At 56.3% G+C, this 20,819-nt stretch overlaps 5 protein-coding genes across 5 annotated transcripts; 2 read left to right on the top strand and 3 right to left on the bottom strand.

Annotated features, from left to right (window-relative positions):
* Positions 1–172: 172 nt before the first annotated feature.
* C8Q71DRAFT_911031 (uncharacterized protein) lies at positions 173–1,684 on the top strand (the record flags this gene model as incomplete). The annotated part of the gene is made up of 2 exons (XM_047929115.1): positions 173–707; positions 765–1,684. 2 exons carry the CDS (start codon positions 173–175, stop codon positions 1,583–1,585), a joined length of 1,356 nt encoding a protein of 451 aa, XP_047774281.1. The 3' UTR covers positions 1,586–1,684.
* Positions 1,685–3,430: 1,746 nt separating this feature from the next.
* On the top strand, positions 3,431–10,559 carry C8Q71DRAFT_842161 (Not1-domain-containing protein; the record flags this gene model as incomplete). The annotated part of the gene is made up of 11 exons (XM_047926543.1): positions 3,431–3,680; positions 3,758–4,341; positions 4,397–4,622; positions 4,673–5,137; positions 5,191–5,391; positions 5,444–7,351; positions 7,425–8,680; positions 8,743–9,339; positions 9,398–9,512; positions 9,569–10,181; positions 10,231–10,559. The coding sequence occupies exons 1-11, from the start codon at positions 3,564–3,566 to the stop codon at positions 10,557–10,559; spliced, it is 6,411 nt and encodes a 2,136-aa protein (XP_047774280.1). The 5' UTR covers positions 3,431–3,563.
* A 301-nt stretch (positions 10,560–10,860) lies between these two features.
* C8Q71DRAFT_799224 (uncharacterized protein) lies at positions 10,861–14,636 on the bottom strand (the record flags this gene model as incomplete). The annotated part of the gene is made up of 14 exons (XM_047925875.1): positions 10,861–10,924; positions 10,981–11,525; positions 11,579–11,768; positions 11,826–12,044; positions 12,107–12,307; positions 12,366–12,423; positions 12,484–12,679; positions 12,739–12,839; positions 12,911–13,241; positions 13,302–13,547; positions 13,600–13,942; positions 14,220–14,343; positions 14,400–14,466; positions 14,544–14,636. The coding sequence occupies 14 exons, from the start codon at positions 14,634–14,636 to the stop codon at positions 10,861–10,863; spliced, it is 2,778 nt and encodes a 925-aa protein (XP_047774279.1).
* Positions 14,637–15,521: 885 nt separating this feature from the next.
* On the bottom strand, positions 15,522–16,512 carry C8Q71DRAFT_862160 (glutathione S-transferase; the record flags this gene model as incomplete). The annotated part of the gene is made up of 6 exons (XM_047927995.1): positions 15,522–15,606; positions 15,668–15,748; positions 15,817–15,993; positions 16,052–16,177; positions 16,243–16,401; positions 16,457–16,512. The coding sequence occupies 6 exons, from the start codon at positions 16,510–16,512 to the stop codon at positions 15,522–15,524; spliced, it is 684 nt and encodes a 227-aa protein (XP_047774278.1).
* Positions 16,513–19,088: 2,576 nt separating this feature from the next.
* On the bottom strand, positions 19,089–20,249 carry C8Q71DRAFT_318634 (uncharacterized protein). The gene is made up of 3 exons (XM_047917780.1): positions 20,006–20,249; positions 19,530–19,954; positions 19,089–19,470 (listed from the first exon to the last, which is right to left on the bottom strand). Exons 1-3 carry the CDS (start codon positions 20,082–20,084, stop codon positions 19,261–19,263), a joined length of 714 nt encoding a protein of 237 aa, XP_047774277.1. The 5' UTR covers positions 20,085–20,249; the 3' UTR covers positions 19,089–19,260.
* Between the last annotated feature and the right edge of the window lie 570 nt (positions 20,250–20,819).

Here is a 20,819-nt window from a genome sequence, read left to right as displayed (position 1 = left end):
GGTGCACGACCTGGGGATTCACCCGTGCGTCCACTACCCGAAGGATGCGCACGGGCACGACCAGTTCTGTCTGGACAATGGGTATCGAGGCTCGAAGCTTCGACTTGCCGTCGAACTTGACGAGGGGACCGCCGTCGATGTCGAGTTCAATCTCGATGTCAGCGAGAGCAACATGAGGGACATGCACCGGGCGAAGAAGGAGAAGAAGAAGACTGCAACGAGCGGTGCGCAGCGAGCGAGCCGGGGAGCCTCGGAGACGGTGGAGGGAGCACTGGAAGACTCGGAGTCGAGCCAACGCCGCACGATCTACACCGAGTTTGGCATGATCGGACGAGGGACGACGGTCATTCCCGTGGTCGCGGCGCCCGGCACGAAGACGGAAGAGCTGTTCGGATCGGAGGCTCTTGTTGCCAAAGTGGCCTGGCCGCACGCTGTCCGGAAGGCGGAGGACGCGATGATCAAGGCCGTTCGCAGACGTCTGGCGGAGAGCAAGCCGAACTACTTGAAGCACATCGTGGACCTCAAGTGTTCGATGACAAAGAGCGGAGACTCGGAAGAGATGCACCTCCCTCGTTTCAAGTTGGGCGTTGTTCCCGGGGCAGATGAGCTACGAGTCTGCCGCATTCTGGTCCTCAAGGAGTACGAGCCCCTGGAGACCATCGGATCCGGAGATAACTTCCGCATCGTGTTCTTTGATGTCGTTCGTGGTACGTGCATAGTGCATTTCGAGGCATAGCTTGACTCTCGTCTAACTGTCATTACAGCTCATCACTGGGTGTACGAGACGTCGAAGATACTGCATCGTGATATAAGCCTCAACAACATCATGTGGTATCGCCTGCCAGACGGGCGGATCATCGGTGTTCTTTGCGACTGGGACCTTGCGGAAGACCAGAGTACGGGCGACAACAGACCCACTCGTCGTGCTGGTGACGCTGCTGCAGTGATTTGGCCACCAGAACCAGAACCAGCCGTGCAGTCGACGACGAAACCGAGTCTGCCATCCATCGCAGAGGGTGAAGCAACGGAACAGCCCCAAAATCTGGAGGGCGCGGGACCGTCGAACACGGCGACAGAGCCCCAGGCCGTAGTCAAGCCAAGGTACCGCACGGGCACGGGCCCGTTCATGGCATTGGACCTCTTGCGCGAGGGCGACCCACCTATCCACAAGTATCGGTACGACCTAGAGTCGTTCTTCTACGGCTATATCTACTTTGCTGCAACATACAACCCAGAAGAACAGGCCTTCGGCTACATCAAGGAATGGCAACGTGCTTCCCTCGTCGACATCGGACACAGCAAAGGGGACTTCCTCCGTGAGGAAAAAGTTCGCACCCGCGTCATGAAACAAGCCCACCATACGCTCAAGCCGCTGCTCGCCGAAAACACTCCACTAATCAACCTGTTGTATGAATTCAACGATATCGAGCATGACTGGTCCAGCCTTAAGAATCTTAGCAACAACCGCGCGACATTGGAGCGTAAGCGGGCCAAGATTGAGTCGCTGGAGATGGAGAGGGAGGAAAAGATGTCCTTCAGCATATTCATGAAGATACTGGGGGCTCCCGAGGAGGAGAGTGTCTAAGACGTTACACGTATCGTTAGCCTCCACTTGGCATGTACTTGTATGGTTTCTGTTCCTCCCATTTACTCTCCTGGACTCGACTTCCATATTTAAATGATCATATGTGTGTACTTGCATGGATGGGTGCGAACATGAACATTGTCATATGCACCAACGCGAACCAAGGTGAGCACGACAGCGACGACAAGAACTCAGCGAAGCCTATGCAGATGTACGTCACACACACAGTTGGAAATCCGAACCCATACTGTCCCACGTAATGTGCTATCCTACAGGCACAGTGCATAACGCTTCCAATACTCCTCCTAAACATCCCATCGCTACTAATGACATTCAGGCCTATTGAACAATCCGATAAACAGACACAGAGAACCCTAACGTGGAATGACCACTGAACCCCGTCAATGTCGTCAACACGTTTGAACGTCCACCGCCGCATGACACCACACCACACCCAGCCTCGCGCACGCAAACGACCTACTCACCGCGCCACCACGCCCCAAACACCCATCACCAAGCCGAGCAACGCACCGCTGACCGCGCCCCGACCGAGCACGCTTGTGGCGCTCGCGACCTGCGCCACGACAGGCGGCTCGACGTACTGGTCCGGGCTCTCGAACCCGCAAAACGCCCGACAAGTTGAGGAGCAGGTCTGGCATGAAGACCGCGTGCCGGCCGCCCTCGTTGTAGTCCATGAAGATGATGCCGTTGCTCTCGACGGCATATTCCTAGCACGAAATGATCCTGCGAGGGGGTGCGTCAGGTCGGCTCCGGCTGCGAAGGGATGAGACGAGCGGAGGCGTGCTTACTTGGTCGTCGACGTCGACGTAGCCCAAGGTTCGTAGGCAGTGATGGTGACGTTCTTCGGCTAGATCGGCCCAGCAGAGTTAGCTTAACAGAACGGTGACCGATATTCGTCAGAATAGTGACGACGTCGCCTTTGCGGAAGCTGAGGTCGACGCCCAGTTGCTCGTGCCAATAGACCGCGTGTCCTTTCCGGCGTCGCCACGGTTATCCGACCCGCGAACACAGAGCCTGTACCGCGCGGGATGCTTTACTAAGAGACAGTGAGTAGCAAAATCGAATTTGAAGACATGGAAAGTGTATGTATAGTCCCCATACCACATCGCCATGCAGAGCGTCGGGCAGAACACGTTGAACTGAGAGCGCGACGACCAGGCTCGCAAGCGCGAGCGCGAGGCTCCACACCATCCCGTCCGCGAACGCGAGCCAGATGCCCGGCCGCTGCCCGCCCACGCTGGCACCCGGGTCTGCGTTGGGCGAGCCGACATCCTTGTGTACGCGCGGCGCAGCCAGTCGCACCTCAGCCGAGTGAACCAGCGCGGCCGCGTGCTCGGGCTGGACGGGAAGTTGGGGAGGAAGAGTGCGTCGACCACAGAGGAGATCGTGAGCGTGCCTCCGATGAAGAAGATCCACCTGCCATCACAGGTCCGTCAGTACGCGCGAGACGGGACAGGACGGGATGTGCACCGCTAGGCTGTGTGCCCGAGCCCGCGCTGCATGCCGTCGAAGATGGGCCCGAGGTGAGAAGGGATTGCTGATGAGGAGTCTGCACGAGAGCACGGTGTGCACGCCAAGCTCCGCGCACGCATACCACTTGGAGATTCACCGGGGAAGGCTGGCTCGATGAAGCCGAAGCTGGTCCACAATCATAGGGACTCGGCGCATAACTCAGTACTCAGTGGTGGCGGCGGACTCGGTCGCGGGAGTGGGCGGTTGTGGCTCACGTGGGACGGACGGCTCTCGACGCCACCGAACTTGAGGCGGCGCTTGAAAGGGCGCGCGCGTCGCAGAGCAAGCCGGACATTGCAGCGTGCTCACCGTCCAGGACGGCTTCGGTGCATCGTGCACCTCGATTCTCTTCTCTGCTCCCACCCTCATCTTCAAAACGGCTTCCAGCGGTGGCGGCGTCGGGCGCCGCTCGACCGAGGCTTCGACTCGCGTCCGCACTCCAGCCATGGACAACTCTGCCAATCCTCCGAACATCCACACCATCGTCAAGGCTCAGATTGTGTTCCTGCTCTCGACATTGACTGAGGAGAACTTCGAGAGGAACCAGCAGGAGATACGCTCCGTAAGTGCTGCTTATGTTTGCCCCGTTTTTGGCACTGATGGGTTCTCGACTTCCCTGCGGTGCGTTACATTGTCCAGCTGTCCGAGCAACATGGTGTCGACACGTACTTGCATTTTATCCGCCGTCTCATCGTCCACTCTACCAGCCGACTCACCAACGCCCCCACTCCGACACCCTTCGACAACTCGACTGCCCTCACCTTCCGCCTCCTTGCACAAGAAACCCAACGTCTTTCACGCGACCCAACCCTTGCTGACCGATTCCGCGATGGAATAGATAAGGGCGAAGGGGATGTGTTCCGTACATTCGATCTGGCGAGGTTTGTAGACCGCATTGGTTTGCAGCCACTCGAGAAGCTCGTGCTCGCGTCCTCAATCGTCGCCGGACAGACGCGCAGGGACCTCGCAGTGCAGGCAGCCAATATCATTCGCACGGATTTCGAGGACGCCGTCATGGCGATATGCCAGCACCCGTCTTTTGACCACGCCGACCTCTCCCCCGGCCAGCTTGCGAGGCTGTTGACGAACTTGCTGTCGGAGCCACCAATAGACGCCCCAGTTTTGGACGCCGTGCAACGACAGGCTCTCATAACCGCTGCCATGGCCAAGTACGGCCAAGAGACCGTTTCCCCCATGTTGCAGCGTATTTTCCCCGAGCTCAGGTTCGTTCGTGTTCTTGTTCCATTTGTGATGGTTGGCTTACGTTGTCGCGTTCAGTTTGCCGGCCGGCATTCCTCTTGTGCAGGCGTTGGTGCAATTGGGTCACGAAATCACCGCGGATCCTGCTGTCGTCCGTGCGCTTTTGGTGCGGTTCAATATCACATCCACGAGCCCTCCGCAGAATGTACAAGTGGTGGAGTGGATGCAGAGCCTCGCTCGTCTCGCTTCGGAAGGCACAGTGCTTCCAGACGTCGGTTCACTTGTGAAGGCACTCGATAGCTTCGTAAGTTCGAGATGATCGGTCTGTTAACCTGGTTGCTGATTGTCCACCAGGATGTCACGCTTGACTGGGCCGGCGTCATCAAAGGATTTGACATGCTGGATCGCCAGGGCGTCGATACCGCGACGTTGAAGCTGCTGATCGCCATCCTCCAGAACTCACCACGTGAGGCCGACCCGCACGCAGTCACCGGATTCTGGCAGAACTGGTCGAATTCTTTATACCAACTGCGCCTGCTTGACGCGCTCCTGTCCCTGCCGGCAGACACATTCAACTTTGTCACATTGCCCGGGCACAGAATCGTCACAGTGGATGATGTCGCGAATGCCAGTCCTACTATCAAGTCGCTGGCTGCCAATGTGCAGGGACATACTTGGAACTCCCTCGATTTATTCGAAGTCCTCGTGAGACTGTCAGACTCCGACTCTGCGGATGTGCGGAACTTCGTCCGTGAGATGCTCGACAAAGCTGTCAAAATCAGCGCAGAGTTGGTGCATATGGGTCTCCTACAGGCTCCGGTATGTCTCCACAATCTCTCACCTTGGCGTGGCGGAGCTAACTTTGGACGTAGAACACCAACTGGGGCGAGATCCGGGTGGACTACACTCAGCGACTGTTGGCGCTCTTCCTTGCCGGGCATCCGAACCACCAGCTGGTGTTCATGAGGATCTGGCAAATCGAGCCGACGTACCTCACGAATGCATTCCGGGACTTCTATGAAGAGAGCCCACTCAATATCACGAGGATTCTTGACGTCGCCCAAGACCTCAAGGTACGTCGCTCTGTTGCCGTTGGACTGGACTAGGAGCGCTGACGTCACCTAGATTCTGGATGCACTTCTGGAGGTCCGACCTTTCACTTTTGCCCTCGATGTGGCTGCCCTCGCCTCCCGCCGAGAATACCTCAACCTGGACAAGTGGCTCGCCGACAATGTTACTGCGCATGGCGCCGACTTCCTCCACGCTGTCATCGCGTTCCTCGACATCAAGATGGAGAGCGAGAAGGCAACGCGCATCTCGGACCCTGCTGTCGATCACCGCACAATGCCCCTCAGCCCGCAAACCATCACAATCTTCCTCCGTGTTCTCCGAAACAGCTCCAATATCATGCGCGAAAGCGACGTCGACTACTGCCTCGACGTTCGCAACGCTTGTCTCCAAATTCACCCCCGCCTCATGAATCTTGTGCCAGGGTCCGACGCCGAGCCAGGCATCTCGGTAGTCAGCTACACCGCGGAGATCGAGGCCGAGGTCGATGGAATCTATAAGCAAATGTATGACGAGCAGATCAGCATCGACGATGTGATTGCGCTGCTGCAGCGGAACAAGGAGTCGACCAACCCGCGCGACCACGAGATCTTCTCGTGCATGCTCCACTTCCTCTTCGACGAGTACAAGTTCTTCCAATCGTTCTACCCGCCCCGCGAGCTCGCCATGACTGGCTACCTCTTCGGCTCCCTCATCCAGTATCAGCTCGTCGACTACATTCCACTCGGCATCGCAATCCGCTATGTCGTGGATGCTCTGAACTGCGCTCCCGAGACGAATCTGTTCAAGTTCGGTATCCAGGCACTGTCGAGGTTCGAGTCACGCTTGGCGGAGTGGCAGCCGCTCTGCCAGGCTCTTCTCAAGATCCCGCATCTACTCGAGGCGAGGCCAGACTTGGCTGCGGCCATTCACCGCGCTATTGCGAACGCCAGCGAGCACTCGAGTAGTATCGATCTGCGTCTTGGGACAGGGCCTGCTGTGGAACCTCCGCCTGTCTTCAACGCCATCCAGCCTGATCCCTTTGAAGGAGAGCTGGACAGCCCGACGGAAGAGGTATCCGACAAGATCCTCTTCATCGTCAACAACCTCGCGCCCTCGAACTTCGACTCCAAACTGGCAGAGATGCGGGAGTACTTCAAGGAGCAGTTCTCGTGGTGGTTCGCGAATTACCTCGTCGACCAACGTGTGAGCACGGAGCCGAACAACCACCAGCTGTACTTGCGCTTTTTGGATGCGTTGGATGCGCCGCTGCTCTTCCGCTTCGTTCTCAACGAGACGTTCGTCAAGTCAGCTGCGATGCTGAATTCGGAGAAGACGTTGAACTCGAGCTCCGAGAGGGCCATCTTGAAAAATGTGGGAAGCTGGCTTGGGAAGATCACGCTCGCTCGCGACCGCCCAATCAAGCACAAAAATCTGTCGTTCAAGGACTTGCTGATCGAGGGTTACGAGCACGGCAGGCTCGTCGTCGCTATTCCGTTCGTCTGCAAGACCTTGGAGCCGTGTGCAAACTCGAAAGTGTTCAAGCCGCCCAACCCGTGGTTGATGGCCGTCATCAGCCTGCTCGCTGAGCTTTACCACTTCGCCGAGCTAAAGTCAATCCTGAAGTTCGAGATCGAGATTTTGTGCAAGACCTTGGACATCGACCTCGACACGGTGCAGGCGACTACCATTCTGCGCAACCGCCCGTTGGCGGATACCCTCACAGGCAGTGGCTTGCCGAACTACGTCGCTATGGACTCGCTGCCGATGGGTGACTACGGTGCTTTACCAGGCAGCGAATCGCAGATGACTTTGCTTGGACCGACGAGTCCTTCGGAGTCGCAGCGCGCCCTGGGAGCGCATATCGAGAGTATCTTGTCGAGCCTCCTGCCGCTTGTGCAGATTAGTCCTCATCTGCAGCCTCTTAACACCAACCAATCGTTCAAGCGAGCTGTGCAGATGGCTGTTGATCGCTCGGTCCGAGAGGTAAGTCCGACTGTTTGTCCACTCCTCCGGGTTGTCCGGGTTGTCAGAAGTGATGCTAACACGCGGAACGCAGATCATTATGCCCGTCGTTGAGCGCTCTGTCACGATTGCTGGCATCTCTACCCGAGAGCTCGTGGCAAAGGACTTCGCAACTGAGCCCAATGAGGAAAGGATGCGCAAGGCTGGTCACTTGATGGCGCAGAAACTCGCGGGCAGCTTGGCATTGGTGACCTGCAAGGAGCCGCTGAAGACGAACCTTACGAGTCACATCCGCAACTACTTGAACGAATTCGGCTTCACCGAGCAAGTTGTCCCTGATCAAGCCATCAACCTGCTGGTTCAAGACAACCTCGAGTTGGCTTGTCAAGCCATCGAGAAGGCCGCCATGGACCGTGCCGTCATCGACGTCGACGATGGCTTCGCCGCTGCGTACGAGGCCCGCCGACGTCATCGCGAACAGCGCCCCGGACAGACCTTCTGGGACCCAACCGCTCCTCAATCTCAACTCGCCTCTACGCTGCCTGAGCCACTGCGGATCAAACCGACGGGCGTGCAACCTCTGCAGGCCGGAGTATACGAGGATTTCGGGAACATGGACGGAATCATGTCGCAGCTTTTCACCCACAGCTCCCCTGATTCCGACGTCAAGCGGCGTGGTTTCAGTCGACCGAGCTCGACTGTCTCGTACCTGCGTAATGACCACATGTCAGCGGTATACGCACCATCGCCTTTGCCAGAGATCGGGCAAGGCCAGATCACGCGCCACCAGGACGCGATGGACCGATTCAGCCTCCTCGTCAAAGACCTCGAAGCAGTTCTGATCCAACTGCCTATCCCGTCCCTCTCCGCTCTGCCGCCTAATCACGAAATCCGGGGGCTTGTTCGTCAGATCCCAGTCCTAGCTGCTGAGACCACCGATCGTCAGCGTACGCCTCTCTTGATGTCTCAGAAGATTGTTCAGTTCCTGTACAAGACGCCGACTCAGCTTGGTCGGGAGATCTATGTTGCTCTTCTGGAGCAGCTATGCACCTCCTTCGAGGAGGTCGCCAAGGAAGCCATCACCTGGCTCATCTACGCTGACGACGAACGCAAGTACAATGTACCCGTCATGGTTACCTTGCTGCGCAGCGGTCTCGTCCCGATTGGACAGCAAGATCAGCAATTGGCGAAGACTCTGTACACTGACCCTCGCTCGAGCCTGCTCAACTTTGCCGCGGAGCTCATACGGGAATGTTTGTCAAGTGATCCTCCGTTTGCGTCGCAGATCCAGTTCGCCTACACTCTTGAGGTCCTCAACCAGCTGTCGCAGTCGAACAAGGCCACTGATGAGTAAGATCATGTATCCTCTTTACCCTAGTACATGTCGCTGACGTATGGTGAAACGAATGCAGCGTTCATAGGCTTCTAGATGACATTCGTGGTGTGCGTAGGCCATCCGTCCAACCCATCGGGGAAGCTCCGGTTGCCCGACCGCCGTCCGTGAAGCCCGAGACCGAACAGCTCAGGGAGAAACTGTTTTCATGGTTCCAACAATGGGTGTCGATCTTCCAGCGGTCTCATTCGCCCGAGAAAGCCTTCGTACCGTACATCACGCAGTTGACGAAGCAGAACATCCTGAAGGCGGAAGACGTCTCGTCTTTCTTCTTCCGCGTCTGCGCCGAGTCGAGCGTGGACAGCTACATCAAATGCATCCATGCCAGGGAGTTCACCTACTCTTTCCAAGCTCTGGATGCCATGTCAAGGCTGATCGTGTACATCATCAAGTACCACGGTGACGCCTCGGGTGTCAACAATGACCAAGCGAAGGTGCATTACTTGACGAAGATTCTCTCAATCTTCGTGCTTGTGCTGGCCAATATGCATGAAGAACAGGGACCTCTGTTCGAGCAGAAGCCCTTCTTCCGTTTCTTCTGCAGCTTGTTGAACGACTTGCACACGATCGAGGCTAGCCTTGGGACAGCGTACTTCCAATTGCTGGTTGCCATCAGGTATGTTCGATGGTGCATCAAACTTCGTACGAATCATTGTGCTAATGACGCTCGCTAGTGACACGTTCAGCTCTCTGCAGCCGACGTACTTCCCGGGCTTCGCCTTCTCTTGGATGAGCTTGATCTCTCACCGACTTTTCATGCCCAAACTCTTGCTGTCAGAGAACCGCGCTGTAAGCTGATCCCAGTGAACCGTATTTGAAGCCACTGACATCATTGGAACATGTAGGGATGGTCGGCCTTCTACAAGCTCCTCGTCTCGCTATTCAAGTTTTTGTCGCCCTTCCTGAAGGCAGCTGAACTGCAGCCAGCCTCCAGGGACCTCTACCGCGGCTCTCTTCGTCTCCTCCTTGTGCTCCTTCACGACTTCCCGGAGTTCCTCAGCGAGTATTATTTCTCCCTCTGCGACGTGATACCCCCGCGATGCATTCAGCTACGCAACATCATCTTGAGTGCATTCCCGCCCACCGTCATGCTGCCCGACCCTCATCTTCGAAACATCGAGTTCGAGTCCATCCCAGAGATGGGCCCCATCCCGCCCATCTTATCCGACTTTGCTTCGAGTCTCAAGACTGGCGACCTTCGGTTGTACCTCGATCAGTACCTCCTCAACCGTGGCACATCATCCTTCTTGCCTTCCCTCAAGGACCGGCTGCGAATGCCTGGTGTACCGGAAGGATCGACAGACACGTACAACTTGTCTCTGATCAACTCCCTCGTGATGTACATCGGGGTGTCGTCGGTTGCTCAGGCTAAAGCGCGCAGTGGTAGTTCGCTCTTCGTGGCCAGTGACCCTGGTGTGGTCGCTTTGCAATACCTTGCCACTGACTTGGATGCCGAAGGTAAGCCACACGTCTCACTGGCATCTCGATGTGTTACTGACTTGATGAGTAGGCCAGCATCACCTTCTCAGTGCGATGGTGTTGCACTTGCGCTACCCTAATGCCCATACTCACTGGTTCAGTTCGTTGATGCTCCATCTCTTCGTGGAGGTCAAGAGCAACCAGTTCAGAGAAATCATGACGAAGGTCTTGTTGGAGCGCTTCTTGGTACATCGCCCGCACCCGTGGGGTGCCCTAGTCACCTTCATCGAGCTGCTTCGGAACTCGAGGTATGACTTCTGGAACCAAGAATTCATCCGTGTCGCTCCCGAGGTTACGCTACTTCTTGAGACTGTACGTGATCGACTACTCTTGCACTCATTCACGAGAATCGTCTAATTAGGGGGGCTCTCACAGGTCGCGCGATCCATTTTCACGTCGTAGATCGTCCTGCTATCGCCCTCGCTATCTGTGATATATATTACCTGTCCTCTCGTGTCCCCTCTCCTCTCCGGGCTTGTCATCATTGCGCACTGTATTGTACCAAGACTTTCCATCCCAGTGTTACAAAAGGCATTCGCGACGACTCGAACTTTGCTTAGGGTCGGGCTGGCCGCGTCACGGATTCACGCACTACTGATGATGATGATGATTACGATAAATGTGTTCTGTATATTCCATCTCGATGTATCACGTACACCTACGGCTTTATAATATAGAACGAGGACACTCCTTCATTCCAGCTCCAGGCGTTACCCCACACGCTAAAACAGGGCACTTCAGTTGAACTGCAGATGGAACAGTCCACAGGCGCACTTACCCTGCACCTTCAATCCCTCCCGCTCCCATCTCGTCCGCACGCTCCGTGATCACAATCAAATCGGGGACGGGCACACCTGTACGTACGGGGAAGAGTCGTAGTCCCCTCTCCAATGCAGACTCCTCCAGTGCGTGTATAAACAGAATCGATGCATCGGGCGCGCTCGGATGCGGGTGCAAGAACAGTGCAGCAGACTGTCCACTCAGAGGTTTGCCTTTGAGACGTAAGGAGTCGCCCTCAAGGCTGAATGCCGTGCGCCGCTTCGAAAGCAGCGAATGCGTGAACTCCCCTGTGCCGGTCGTGAGGACGACTACGTTCCTATCACCCAGAGAATTGGCGTGAAGCCTCCTGGTAGCCTCCTCGTCGCTGATGATTTCTGCATCGAGCTTGTGATAACCGTCGAGTGCGGCGGCCAAACGGAGGGCGGCCGATAGAAGGCTTGGAGAGTTGGGTTCGTAGACGATGGTTAACGGTGCTGTGGATGTAAGGATGGTAGCTAGTCTTCCGTACGGTTGAAGGGCTGGTGGCGAGTTGTCATCTGTGGGCTGCTTCGCAATTCAATAGTATTCTCCAGAGCAGTGGTAGCTCGGATACGTACCCTCCATATTCCATCCTGATACGAGAAATACACCAAGTCGTCTTGGAGATTCCCGGAGGGAAGTACCGTGCCGTCCACGATCAGAGTGCTCGCAGCGTACCGGACGACATGTCGAATTGAGAACGCAGCGATGTTGCCCGTACGAACGTCGATTGATGCGCCGGTTACTCGGACTGTAAGCCGCCCAAGGCTGCACATCATCAGCACCGACATCGTGTGTTTTGAGTGCATATATAATAGGACCTACCGACCGGGTACGAGCAGCTGATGGACTCGCCATCCGTGAAGCGATCCACTCTCAGCAGGTATTGACACTGTCAAGGTGAAGCTATCCGGGGTTTCCGTGAGAACGGAAGTGGTAGCCAACCCCGTGTCGCTCTCCAATATTGTGCGCATATATTCGCGCACGTCGGGGTTGTCGAACATGCCGGTGTACCAATGTAGCTCCCCGGGGTCTTCGCGCAGCCTGTAAAAACACGGCTCCGTGAGATCTACTGCAGGACAGTGCCGAGAATGCCATTGACTAACGCTACGCTCGCGTTGGGGTTCCATGTCTTGAGCGTGCTGATGTATGCACGGCTGTGCCACGTCGGTACGTTCTCGTCGTCACCACCATGGATGGCGAGTATCGGTGTATGCGCCAGGTTTGAGAGAAAGAGATCATTGTCATCGGGCGTCAGCGCAGTCTCGAGAATGGCGCGGAGAGACGGATCGACGTAATGCGCTGAACTAAAGATGGGGACGTCAACAATTGTATGTGAGGCGAGCGGGCCCGGAGGAGTCTCACTGGGATTGGATGAGGGGCACGTATGCCTGCGATTTGAGGTAGCCTGCCGCGGGGATGACTGCGCCGTCGGCGATGCTCAGCGATCGAGGTACCGTCAATCATGGTTTATAGGACGTACCCGCAGCGACTCGATCCGGATACCTCCCCGCGTTCCACCACGCTCCTTGCCCACCATTCGAGTGGCCGATGAGCAGGACCCGCGTGTCCTTGGGAAACTCGTAGTCGCGCCATGCATCCCTGCTCTTCAGGATCTCGCTCAAGGCATCGACACTACCCCATGCGTCCATAGCACTGGGCCCATGCCAGTCCAAGCCCTACCAGAGGCATTATGAATGGTAAGGCGACCGCAAAAACGCAAAGCGAGTCCACGCACCCATGCAGTCCGTCCGCTCGGAGTGACGATCCAGCTATGTTTCTGGCGTGGGATGGCTTGAATCCAGAAGGGCATAGAGAAGATGTCGACGCCTGCGCCGTCTGTGTAAATGACGTGATAGAAGTATTAACATCCCTCTGTCGACCTTGATCAGCAACGGTCCATGACGTACGAAGCGCAAGCACAGGAATCCTCGGCGGCCCCTCGTTCGGCTCCTCTGGAGGCTTCACCAGAAAAGCAGTCGGCGTCGAGCCGCTGTAGAAATACGTCGCTTGTATCCCAGCCTCCGGGATTTCTGACGGAGACCAATGTGGGTGTTGCCGGACGGTGATACTGGTATACAGAGTCCTCGTAACAGCGTCAGTACCCTTGGATTCCAGGTGCAATTCCACGGGTATCTCGTGCCCACCGAAGGGGAGAAGTTGGAATAGCTTGATGGGAACGATGCGTGCTTGCGTGGGGGCAAGCGTGGTATTCTGGAGGAGGGTAATGTTGAGTTGGTCCTGTCATGCGCTTTAACTCAGCACACCCATAGTATAGCGGAATGAGGATAATGTACATACGGCCAGATCAGGCGTGGCGAGTGAAACGCTGTTGACGGTCCACCAGCCCGACACACTCCGAACGCCGACGCCGAAAGCGTCTCCGAATGCCCATCCGTCGACGAAGTCGCAGGCTACGCCATGGCCCGGCACAATCTCGACGGTATCCTCCGCTGGGACTGGCTCGAGATCCACAGATAGCTTGATAGAGAGCGTAGGGACGCCAGTCTTGTCGCCACTGAAGCGTGGATCACCAAAGAGCCTGATCTACGGGTGCAATAGGTGAGTGGTGAACTATGACCTGCGAAGCTCGAGCTACCTCGTAATCGCCGCTAACAATTAACTCGTACGTCGTCGGTCCGTTCAGCGAAGGCGCAGAGGGGAGGGGGACCGTCTGCGGCAGGACGCGTTCCATGCCGTAGATGTTCCCCATGTACCAACGCGGAACGAAGTCGGTCACAGAATGAAGTGGGCTATCCTTGGGTGGGAGAACGGTGAAGAACGAGCCCCGCATCACGTCCACCAGTAGTCGAGGGAATTCGGCGAGCTGGTCTGCGGCGTCGTCCGAGAGTACCGACGGCGGAGTCACTGTGATTGTGGTACGCAGAACTGAGTGGTGCTGTAGACTTGCCCACCCCTCTGTTGCTCGAAGGGCCGCCCATCTAGAATAGCGAGCCTGCTGTGAGAAAATGCGATAATGATCTCTGAGACTTTCAGCGTCTTTGCATGTGCATAGCGTGAGCAACTGTGGAGCGCATGTATACGCAGAGACGCATACATTCATCGCGTTCCGTGACAACGCATGTAGAGGAGCATATATGCGCCACTCTACGCCAAGAGGCGCATATATGCACTACTCTGCAAGGGTATAATATGCACTACTCTGCAAGGGTATATACACAGAGGCACATGCCGACCGACGTATGGGAGACGACGTACCGAATCTCGGGGAAGGAAACGTCCAGTGTGCCATCAGTCTTGGAACGAGCTGTCGTCCATTCGATTTCTCCGCCGTCCGCATAAGCCGAGGGCCACTTGGCTTCCAGATCAAGAGGTTGAGAGACTGTAAAGATATGATATCAGACGTTGTGACAGTATGAGTGAAGGATATGACTGTACGGTTCAGCGGAAACGAAGGGGACAAGAAGTGCTGTTCCCTAGCATGGATCGGGAACGGCCCCAGGACCTAGAACAGCGATTCAGAGCAATGATTCTTGTCAATCGGAACAATTCAGGGTGAGTTTAGTGGCAGTCAGTACGTACATCCCATGCATCTGAGATAGAGACGCGCCAACCGGATTCGTGGCTGGTATGACCGAGTCCGAACGCGCGTTGAGGCTGTGCAGCCGCGTCCATCGCAAAGACAAGCGCGACACACAGCGATACAGTCAAAGACCATGCCCAGATATGCCCCATTCCCGCTTGTTATTCAGTGAACCACAGGCGTGGGTATACCTTGAGATAAACTTGGTACAACAACGCGGCCTGTGTAGTGAGTTGAATGTCTTCGAGTCGCCGCTCTTCCTGTGCGCGGCGATAGCGTCAAGCCACTGCAAGCAAGCGGAGAATCAGGACGGCTAGGCTGCTCCCTGGGCTTAGTGAAACGGCTCGAAACGGTCGTTGGACAATCGATGGCTAAGACATAAAGTGGGGATGCCGACAAGGATGCTATTCCGAGTCAAGGTGCGAAGCTTGAGTTCGAGGGGGCTTGGTAGCCTAGCGCCCGGCACCGCCGGTCCGAGATGCCGTGGTTTCGCCTGCTGCGTGCCACTGCCAGTCGCATCCACCGTAGCCTCGCATGCTCCTGAGACCCAAAACGGCCCTATCGTCTCAACACCGACACGAGCATTGAAAACCGGGCCTACGTTGCGCGGGCCTCGTACGCACTTGATGTCGAACACCCGCAAGGCACTCCTGTACACGCACAGAAATACAAGGACTACGTGAGTGTCGAAAGCCTGGCAGCCGAGAGGGAAGAACAGTAGGAGTAGTCGAAAGCCGGGCCTAATGCAGCCCAACGTCGACATAACCTGTAACGCATTTGCACGGTAATTATTCGAACCGCACGAAGATGGGAGATGCAAACGTAGATGTCCAGCCATCATAACACAGCCAGTCGAGCAAAGAAGGGCATCGCGAAGCAAGCCCAGCTCGATTCGCCGAAGCAGGTATAACATACACGGCGCTCATCGTCCTTCCTTCTCATCGACGTAGCCTTCGAGACTCTTTACCCTCAAAATCTCAGTGCACCTGCGCAGCCTGAATGGCGGTCTTCTCCTCGTGAACCTTCTTGATCGAGGGTAGCGCTATCAGCTTCTGGTGCCAGCTGCAAGTCGCGCGTCAGCCCGGTCACACTCGCAGACTCACAATTAACAGATGACACTCACTTCCAGAAGTGCGGGTAGTCCTTCTCGATGTTGGCCTCAGTGAAGTCTGCGAGCACATGAGAGAGCCCGACATTGGTCCACCTGCAACCGCGCACGCAGTCAACCTTCTGGCAGCAAAGAGCAAGACACGAAGGCGAGAGAGTACGCACGAGACGAAGGAAAAGTCGGCGACGCTAGGCTTCCCGCCGACGAGCCACTCCTGCTTCTTGAGCACGCCGTCGAGCACGCCGATCACGCGCACCGCCTCCCTCTGGTACCTCACGACAGCGCTAGGTACCGGCTCGGGGTGGTACACCTTGAACCAGATCCCCTGGCCGAAGTACGGGCTATCACAAAGTCGACGTCACGGGCTTGAGCGTGATGAATGGCATGAGTGAGACGTACCCCTGGCCGGAGGCCTGGAAGAAGAGCCACTGAAGCTGCTTGATCTTGTCTTCGGGCGTCGCCGCGGAGATGCGGTGGGCGGTGTCGTACTTCTCGACGAGGTAGGTGATGATCGCGTTCGACTCCCTGTTAGCCCCGTCCCATCAGGATCTTCACATTGTGACGTTGCGAATATACGCGAGAACACCCACCAAATGGTGAAGTCGTTGTTCTTGTGGTCAATGACCGTCGGGATACGCCCGTTCGGGTTGTACTGGGTATACTCGGGCGACTTCTGCTCGAGCTTGCCAAAGTCGAGGTAGACGCTCTCGTAGGTGAGGCCAAGCTCCGTCAAGACGTATGCGACCTTCCTGTTGAGCGGGCGGGATCAATGAGGCGAACATAGCTAAGTAAGACTGTGCTCACCAGCCATTTGGACCGCTGCCGTGGGTGTAGAGCGTGAACTGCTTGCCGTGCGACATCTTGTGTGGTTAGTCTAGGTGGCAGAAGGTGCTTGGGGGTGAAGGGGATCTGGATGGCTGTATACCCTCTAAGTAATTGCTCCTGGTCTTATATAGCTCAGCCTCTCCTTCCTAGTAGCAGGACTCCATGGCAATGCAAGTCCTTCGAGACAACCGTGGAAGCCATCCGCTGACAAACAACTGGCGATAGTCCGACGGTGCGGCTTACTTATCGCCAGCTGTTTGTCAGCAGCTGAAGCTGAAGAGCTGCCAATAGCGGACTCACTTAGAGGCTTTGATGCGACGTCAGGAAGCCCACTTAACCACTGGCTGGCCAATGAGGACCCTCTATCCCTGCCTGTTTTGGACTAGGAGAGCGTCGAGACGTGCGTTTGGCATTTGCAATCACCTGGCTTTGCAGATGGGTCGACTGCCACTGGCGCGAGGGAATGGAACGCGCTGCGCCGACGCACCAAAGTAGGCCAGAGGCCCAACGCTTCGCTCGCCAGCCCGGGTTAACTGCGTGCACGGAGAGACACCGCTTCTGTCGCTGATATGCTGAGAAAGGTTGCGACGAGACCGAGGAGGCGCTGTGGCACGTCGCAAATATCAGATAGAACGCCCCAGAGAACTTAAAGGAGGTTCGCATACGATATGTGCTCGGCCGCCGCTGCAGGCTGCCTAAGCTTGCGTTGCGGTGAATGATATTGAATGATATACCGCGACGGTCGGCATGGTACAGCAAACTTAGGGCAGTAGTCAGCAAGTAGTAAGCTGGACGTCTCCGTCTGACGGAGATGGCGAGACTAGATGAAAGGATTAATTGTGTGCGTGTCAGAGGCTGTTCTACTGCTGTTCTACTGTTGCAGGTGCAGATGAGGCGTGTATTGCGAGAGCGGCGCTCACACTGCAGCGAATGGGAGTACGTGGCCAGGTTGTAAGATACATCAACTGCTCAAGAACCGACACTAGCACCTTCCCATTGGGTCACTGCCGCCCAAGTCGCAATCGATCCGCCGCTTGTCCGCCGCTCAGTCGAGCTCGTCGAATTCGCCACCCGCGAGACAGCCTTCCACGATGTCTCTTCATATTCTCTTTGACAACGTCGCACATGGTACTTCAAAGAGTCTACCCCCAGGCCACACCACCAGAAGACACTCGGCATGGGACGGACAGCTCCCTACGACGTGCAACGAGCTGCGACCACCTCGGCCATCAACGCCCCGGGCCCGCGATGAAAAGTTCGGGAAGGGGTGCACTTACTACTGCGGCCGCAATCGTTGGCTCACAATCGTTCTGAGTTCAGGACGGGGTCACGGTGGTGGGCTTTTCGCCGGATTGGAGTGGACGTACGGGGTCAGGCAAACTGATCAGCTTCTGCACAGCGGCGAGACCGGTGGAAGGTAGAGATGAAGTCGGTCTGGTGGCGCCCCATGTAGACGGCTCCTTTCCCGGTGAGCGGGCGGACACGACGTTCGAGATGGACATGACGAGCTAAGAGCTTGAGTCGGATGAGGATGATCTTACTGCGTATGGACATACTCATTGTCTCGTCTTCTGTTTGTATAATATCGCCCCTGTGAATGTACCCATTCGAGTGTAGTGCGCGTTGTATAGAGACACGGCAAGCTTTCTGTGACTCTGTCTCTCCGTCAGAAAGCTGGCAAGTGTGGCCGGGAGTCTTGAGAGTGTTTCGCAGCCACAATCTGAATTGAGAAGCCACTTCGTTAGTAAACCAATGCTTACACCACCATACAAAGGGTGAGACATACTGACCGCCGACCGGTATCGGGGTAAATCTGCAACCCAACGACGTCCATGCTGCCTTCATCCACGCTTCATCCATCCCTTCACGTCGTCCATGCAGCGGCACCTTGTGCTCGTTCAGTCAGTCGATCCCAAGGAACCTTGCATCGTTCCCACCCGGCCTGCTGTCCACTGACGATCGAGTCCGTCTCGCCGTCGTCTGGCATCTGCAACCCCAGCCATGGGCAGTCATGCAACGATCCGAGCAGCAACATCTCATTGTGGCCCTTTATGAATACAGGTGAGAACACCAGACAGACGAAACTGAGAACCAGTCCTAAACAGCACCCCGCAGTCATCCGTCACGGCCGGCGGATGAGGCCCAGCATGATGGCAACCCCGAGAAACCCTTTCCTCCCCTCCTTGCGGCCTCCAGGCTTCGCCGCCGCCCGGTCTGCCGCGTTTGCAGACGATCCCTGACTGGCTGCTGCGCCTCGTCCCGCGGTCGACGCGGACTCGTTCGACTCGCAGATCGAGCAATCAATCCAATCGCACGGCCGCTGGGCGGTGGAGGCGTTCGTCGACGAGAGCGATGCTCTGCTGTCCCTCTCGTCCGACTCGTCGTATTGAGGGATAGGGGCGCTTGCTCCCTGCGTCTTGCTGGATCCGTGCGAGCCATTCTGACGTCGCGAGCGTGTTCGCCTACTCGAACGCGCCTTGCTCTCTTTGTGCGACGCGCTCAGGCCAGCGCCGTCCTTCGTGACAGGGCTCTCATATAGCGCCGGCAGCACCTCTGCGGATCGGTCGTCCACCGAAGCCGGACAGAAGGGGCAATCGATCCAGTCGCATTTGCGCAGGGGACCGTCACCCGTCTTCAGCCCGAGCGGATCGACTACGCTGACGTCGTGCTCCTGGTCGATGATTGAGGAATTGTAGGTGTTGGGTGGCGTGTCTAGCAAGCCAGCGTCGTGGCCAAGACTACAAGCCGTCTCAGATGATACGTCTGAGCCTTCGGACGCGGACTCATAGCTTGTCAATTGCGAGATCTGGATGTTCCGTGAGTATATCTGCTATATATAGCCGCATATACGAAGTGCTCACGATCGTGTCTTGGTCGATCCGAAGGTGTTCAGCGCCATATTGAGTGTTATACTCCATAACGCTGCCGACCCACATGGGCTCGGTGTCGCAAGAGTGTAGCAGTAGAGGTGCCTGGTTGGCGAACCTATCCATCTGTGGGTACACATGAAAGGTAAGTGCGAAGCGAAACACGGTTTTACACAGTCACTTACCTGGCGGCTGTCATGGACCGTGTTTTGTTTTGCATGTTTCAGAGACACCCGACCTTCCCGAAGCTCCCAGTCTTGATCGACAATCGCGGATATGTTGGCCCTGTCGACCTGTATGGGGCGCCTGGGTCGAGGTGCTGCGAAGACCAGCGGCTCGGCGATGGTAATGCTGGGGTTCCGCAGCTCCTCCACCATCTCGAATGCTGTCATAAAGCGCATCATGTCGTAGTCCGGGACGCGTCGCGTACGCGGACGCGTTTTGACTGCGTTGAGGGGAGTGGCGTTGCCAACGACAGCAATGCGTTCAGCCTTATTGGCTTCCGCGAATGTCTCCGAACTACTGTCGTATGCGTCGGAGTAGGCTGGGCTTTGTGTCACAGGCGGGACAACGACCGGTTGGATGGACGCCACATTCCCGAAGTCCACAACTGTGTTCCCCTTCGCGTCGCGTTTGGTGAGTGAAAGCAGGTACGACGCACGTATCATACGCTGATTCGTTGGATACAGGTGATGTGTAGTATCCGAAAGTGTTTCGTGCCGCGGGGCGGGAGCCGTCATGGGGGCCAAGAACAAGAGTGGATGGGTCGAGTTCGAGTTGAGTGGCGACCTCTTATGCTGGGCGCTTACACGAGTGTGGCTCCAGTCGCGCACGGGCCGGTAGCCAGTTCAGCGGAGGAGGACCACCGGACCTGTGCATGCAATTCGGTCCACCATGTTGCGATGGTAGGTTGACGCAGGCCAGAAGAGTATGACATACTGAGATGATTGTACAGGTGTATACAGACCAAATCAGCACGCGAAGCCACGACCGTAGACGATGGAGAATATACAAGGGAGATACCAATGTGTTCTATGGGCGGATCTGCTCATTTCAGCCATCGACAGCGAGGAGGAACGTCGAGCCGTCCAGTCAGGAAGGCTTCTGCGGCAGACATGAATGCCATCTCGGAACGTGGGTGATATGAACGAGCTGCTTTTGACTATGCTTGAAGAAGAGGAGGACTGGTGATATTACTCCGCTTCCCAGCTATAACGAACGTACTTAGATATAGCTCGGCAGCAACAGTTGCTTGTACGTGTCTTGTCCCTGATGAAAGCAGGAAGGATCGCTCACGTGAGTGAGCAGTGAGTATGCGGGACTCGCTGTCGTCTTGGACAACCCAGGTATGTCTGAGCACACAAATGCAGAGAATAGCGGGTTACACTAATTGGTTCGGGCACGTTACAGGCAATCACTACAAGTACAGCATCGTATCCAAAACAATCCAATCGCTGATGCGACACTTCACAAAT

This window comes from Rhodofomes roseus, assembly GCF_022264815.1.
Source record: "Rhodofomes roseus strain CIRM-BRFM 1785 chromosome Unknown C8Q71scaffold_28, whole genome shotgun sequence".
In the NCBI taxonomy this organism is placed as follows: domain Eukaryota; kingdom Fungi; phylum Basidiomycota; class Agaricomycetes; order Polyporales; family Fomitopsidaceae; genus Rhodofomes; species Rhodofomes roseus.
The sequence above is the reverse complement of the archived record's forward strand: the minus strand, read 5'-3'. Positions and strand labels throughout refer to the sequence as shown.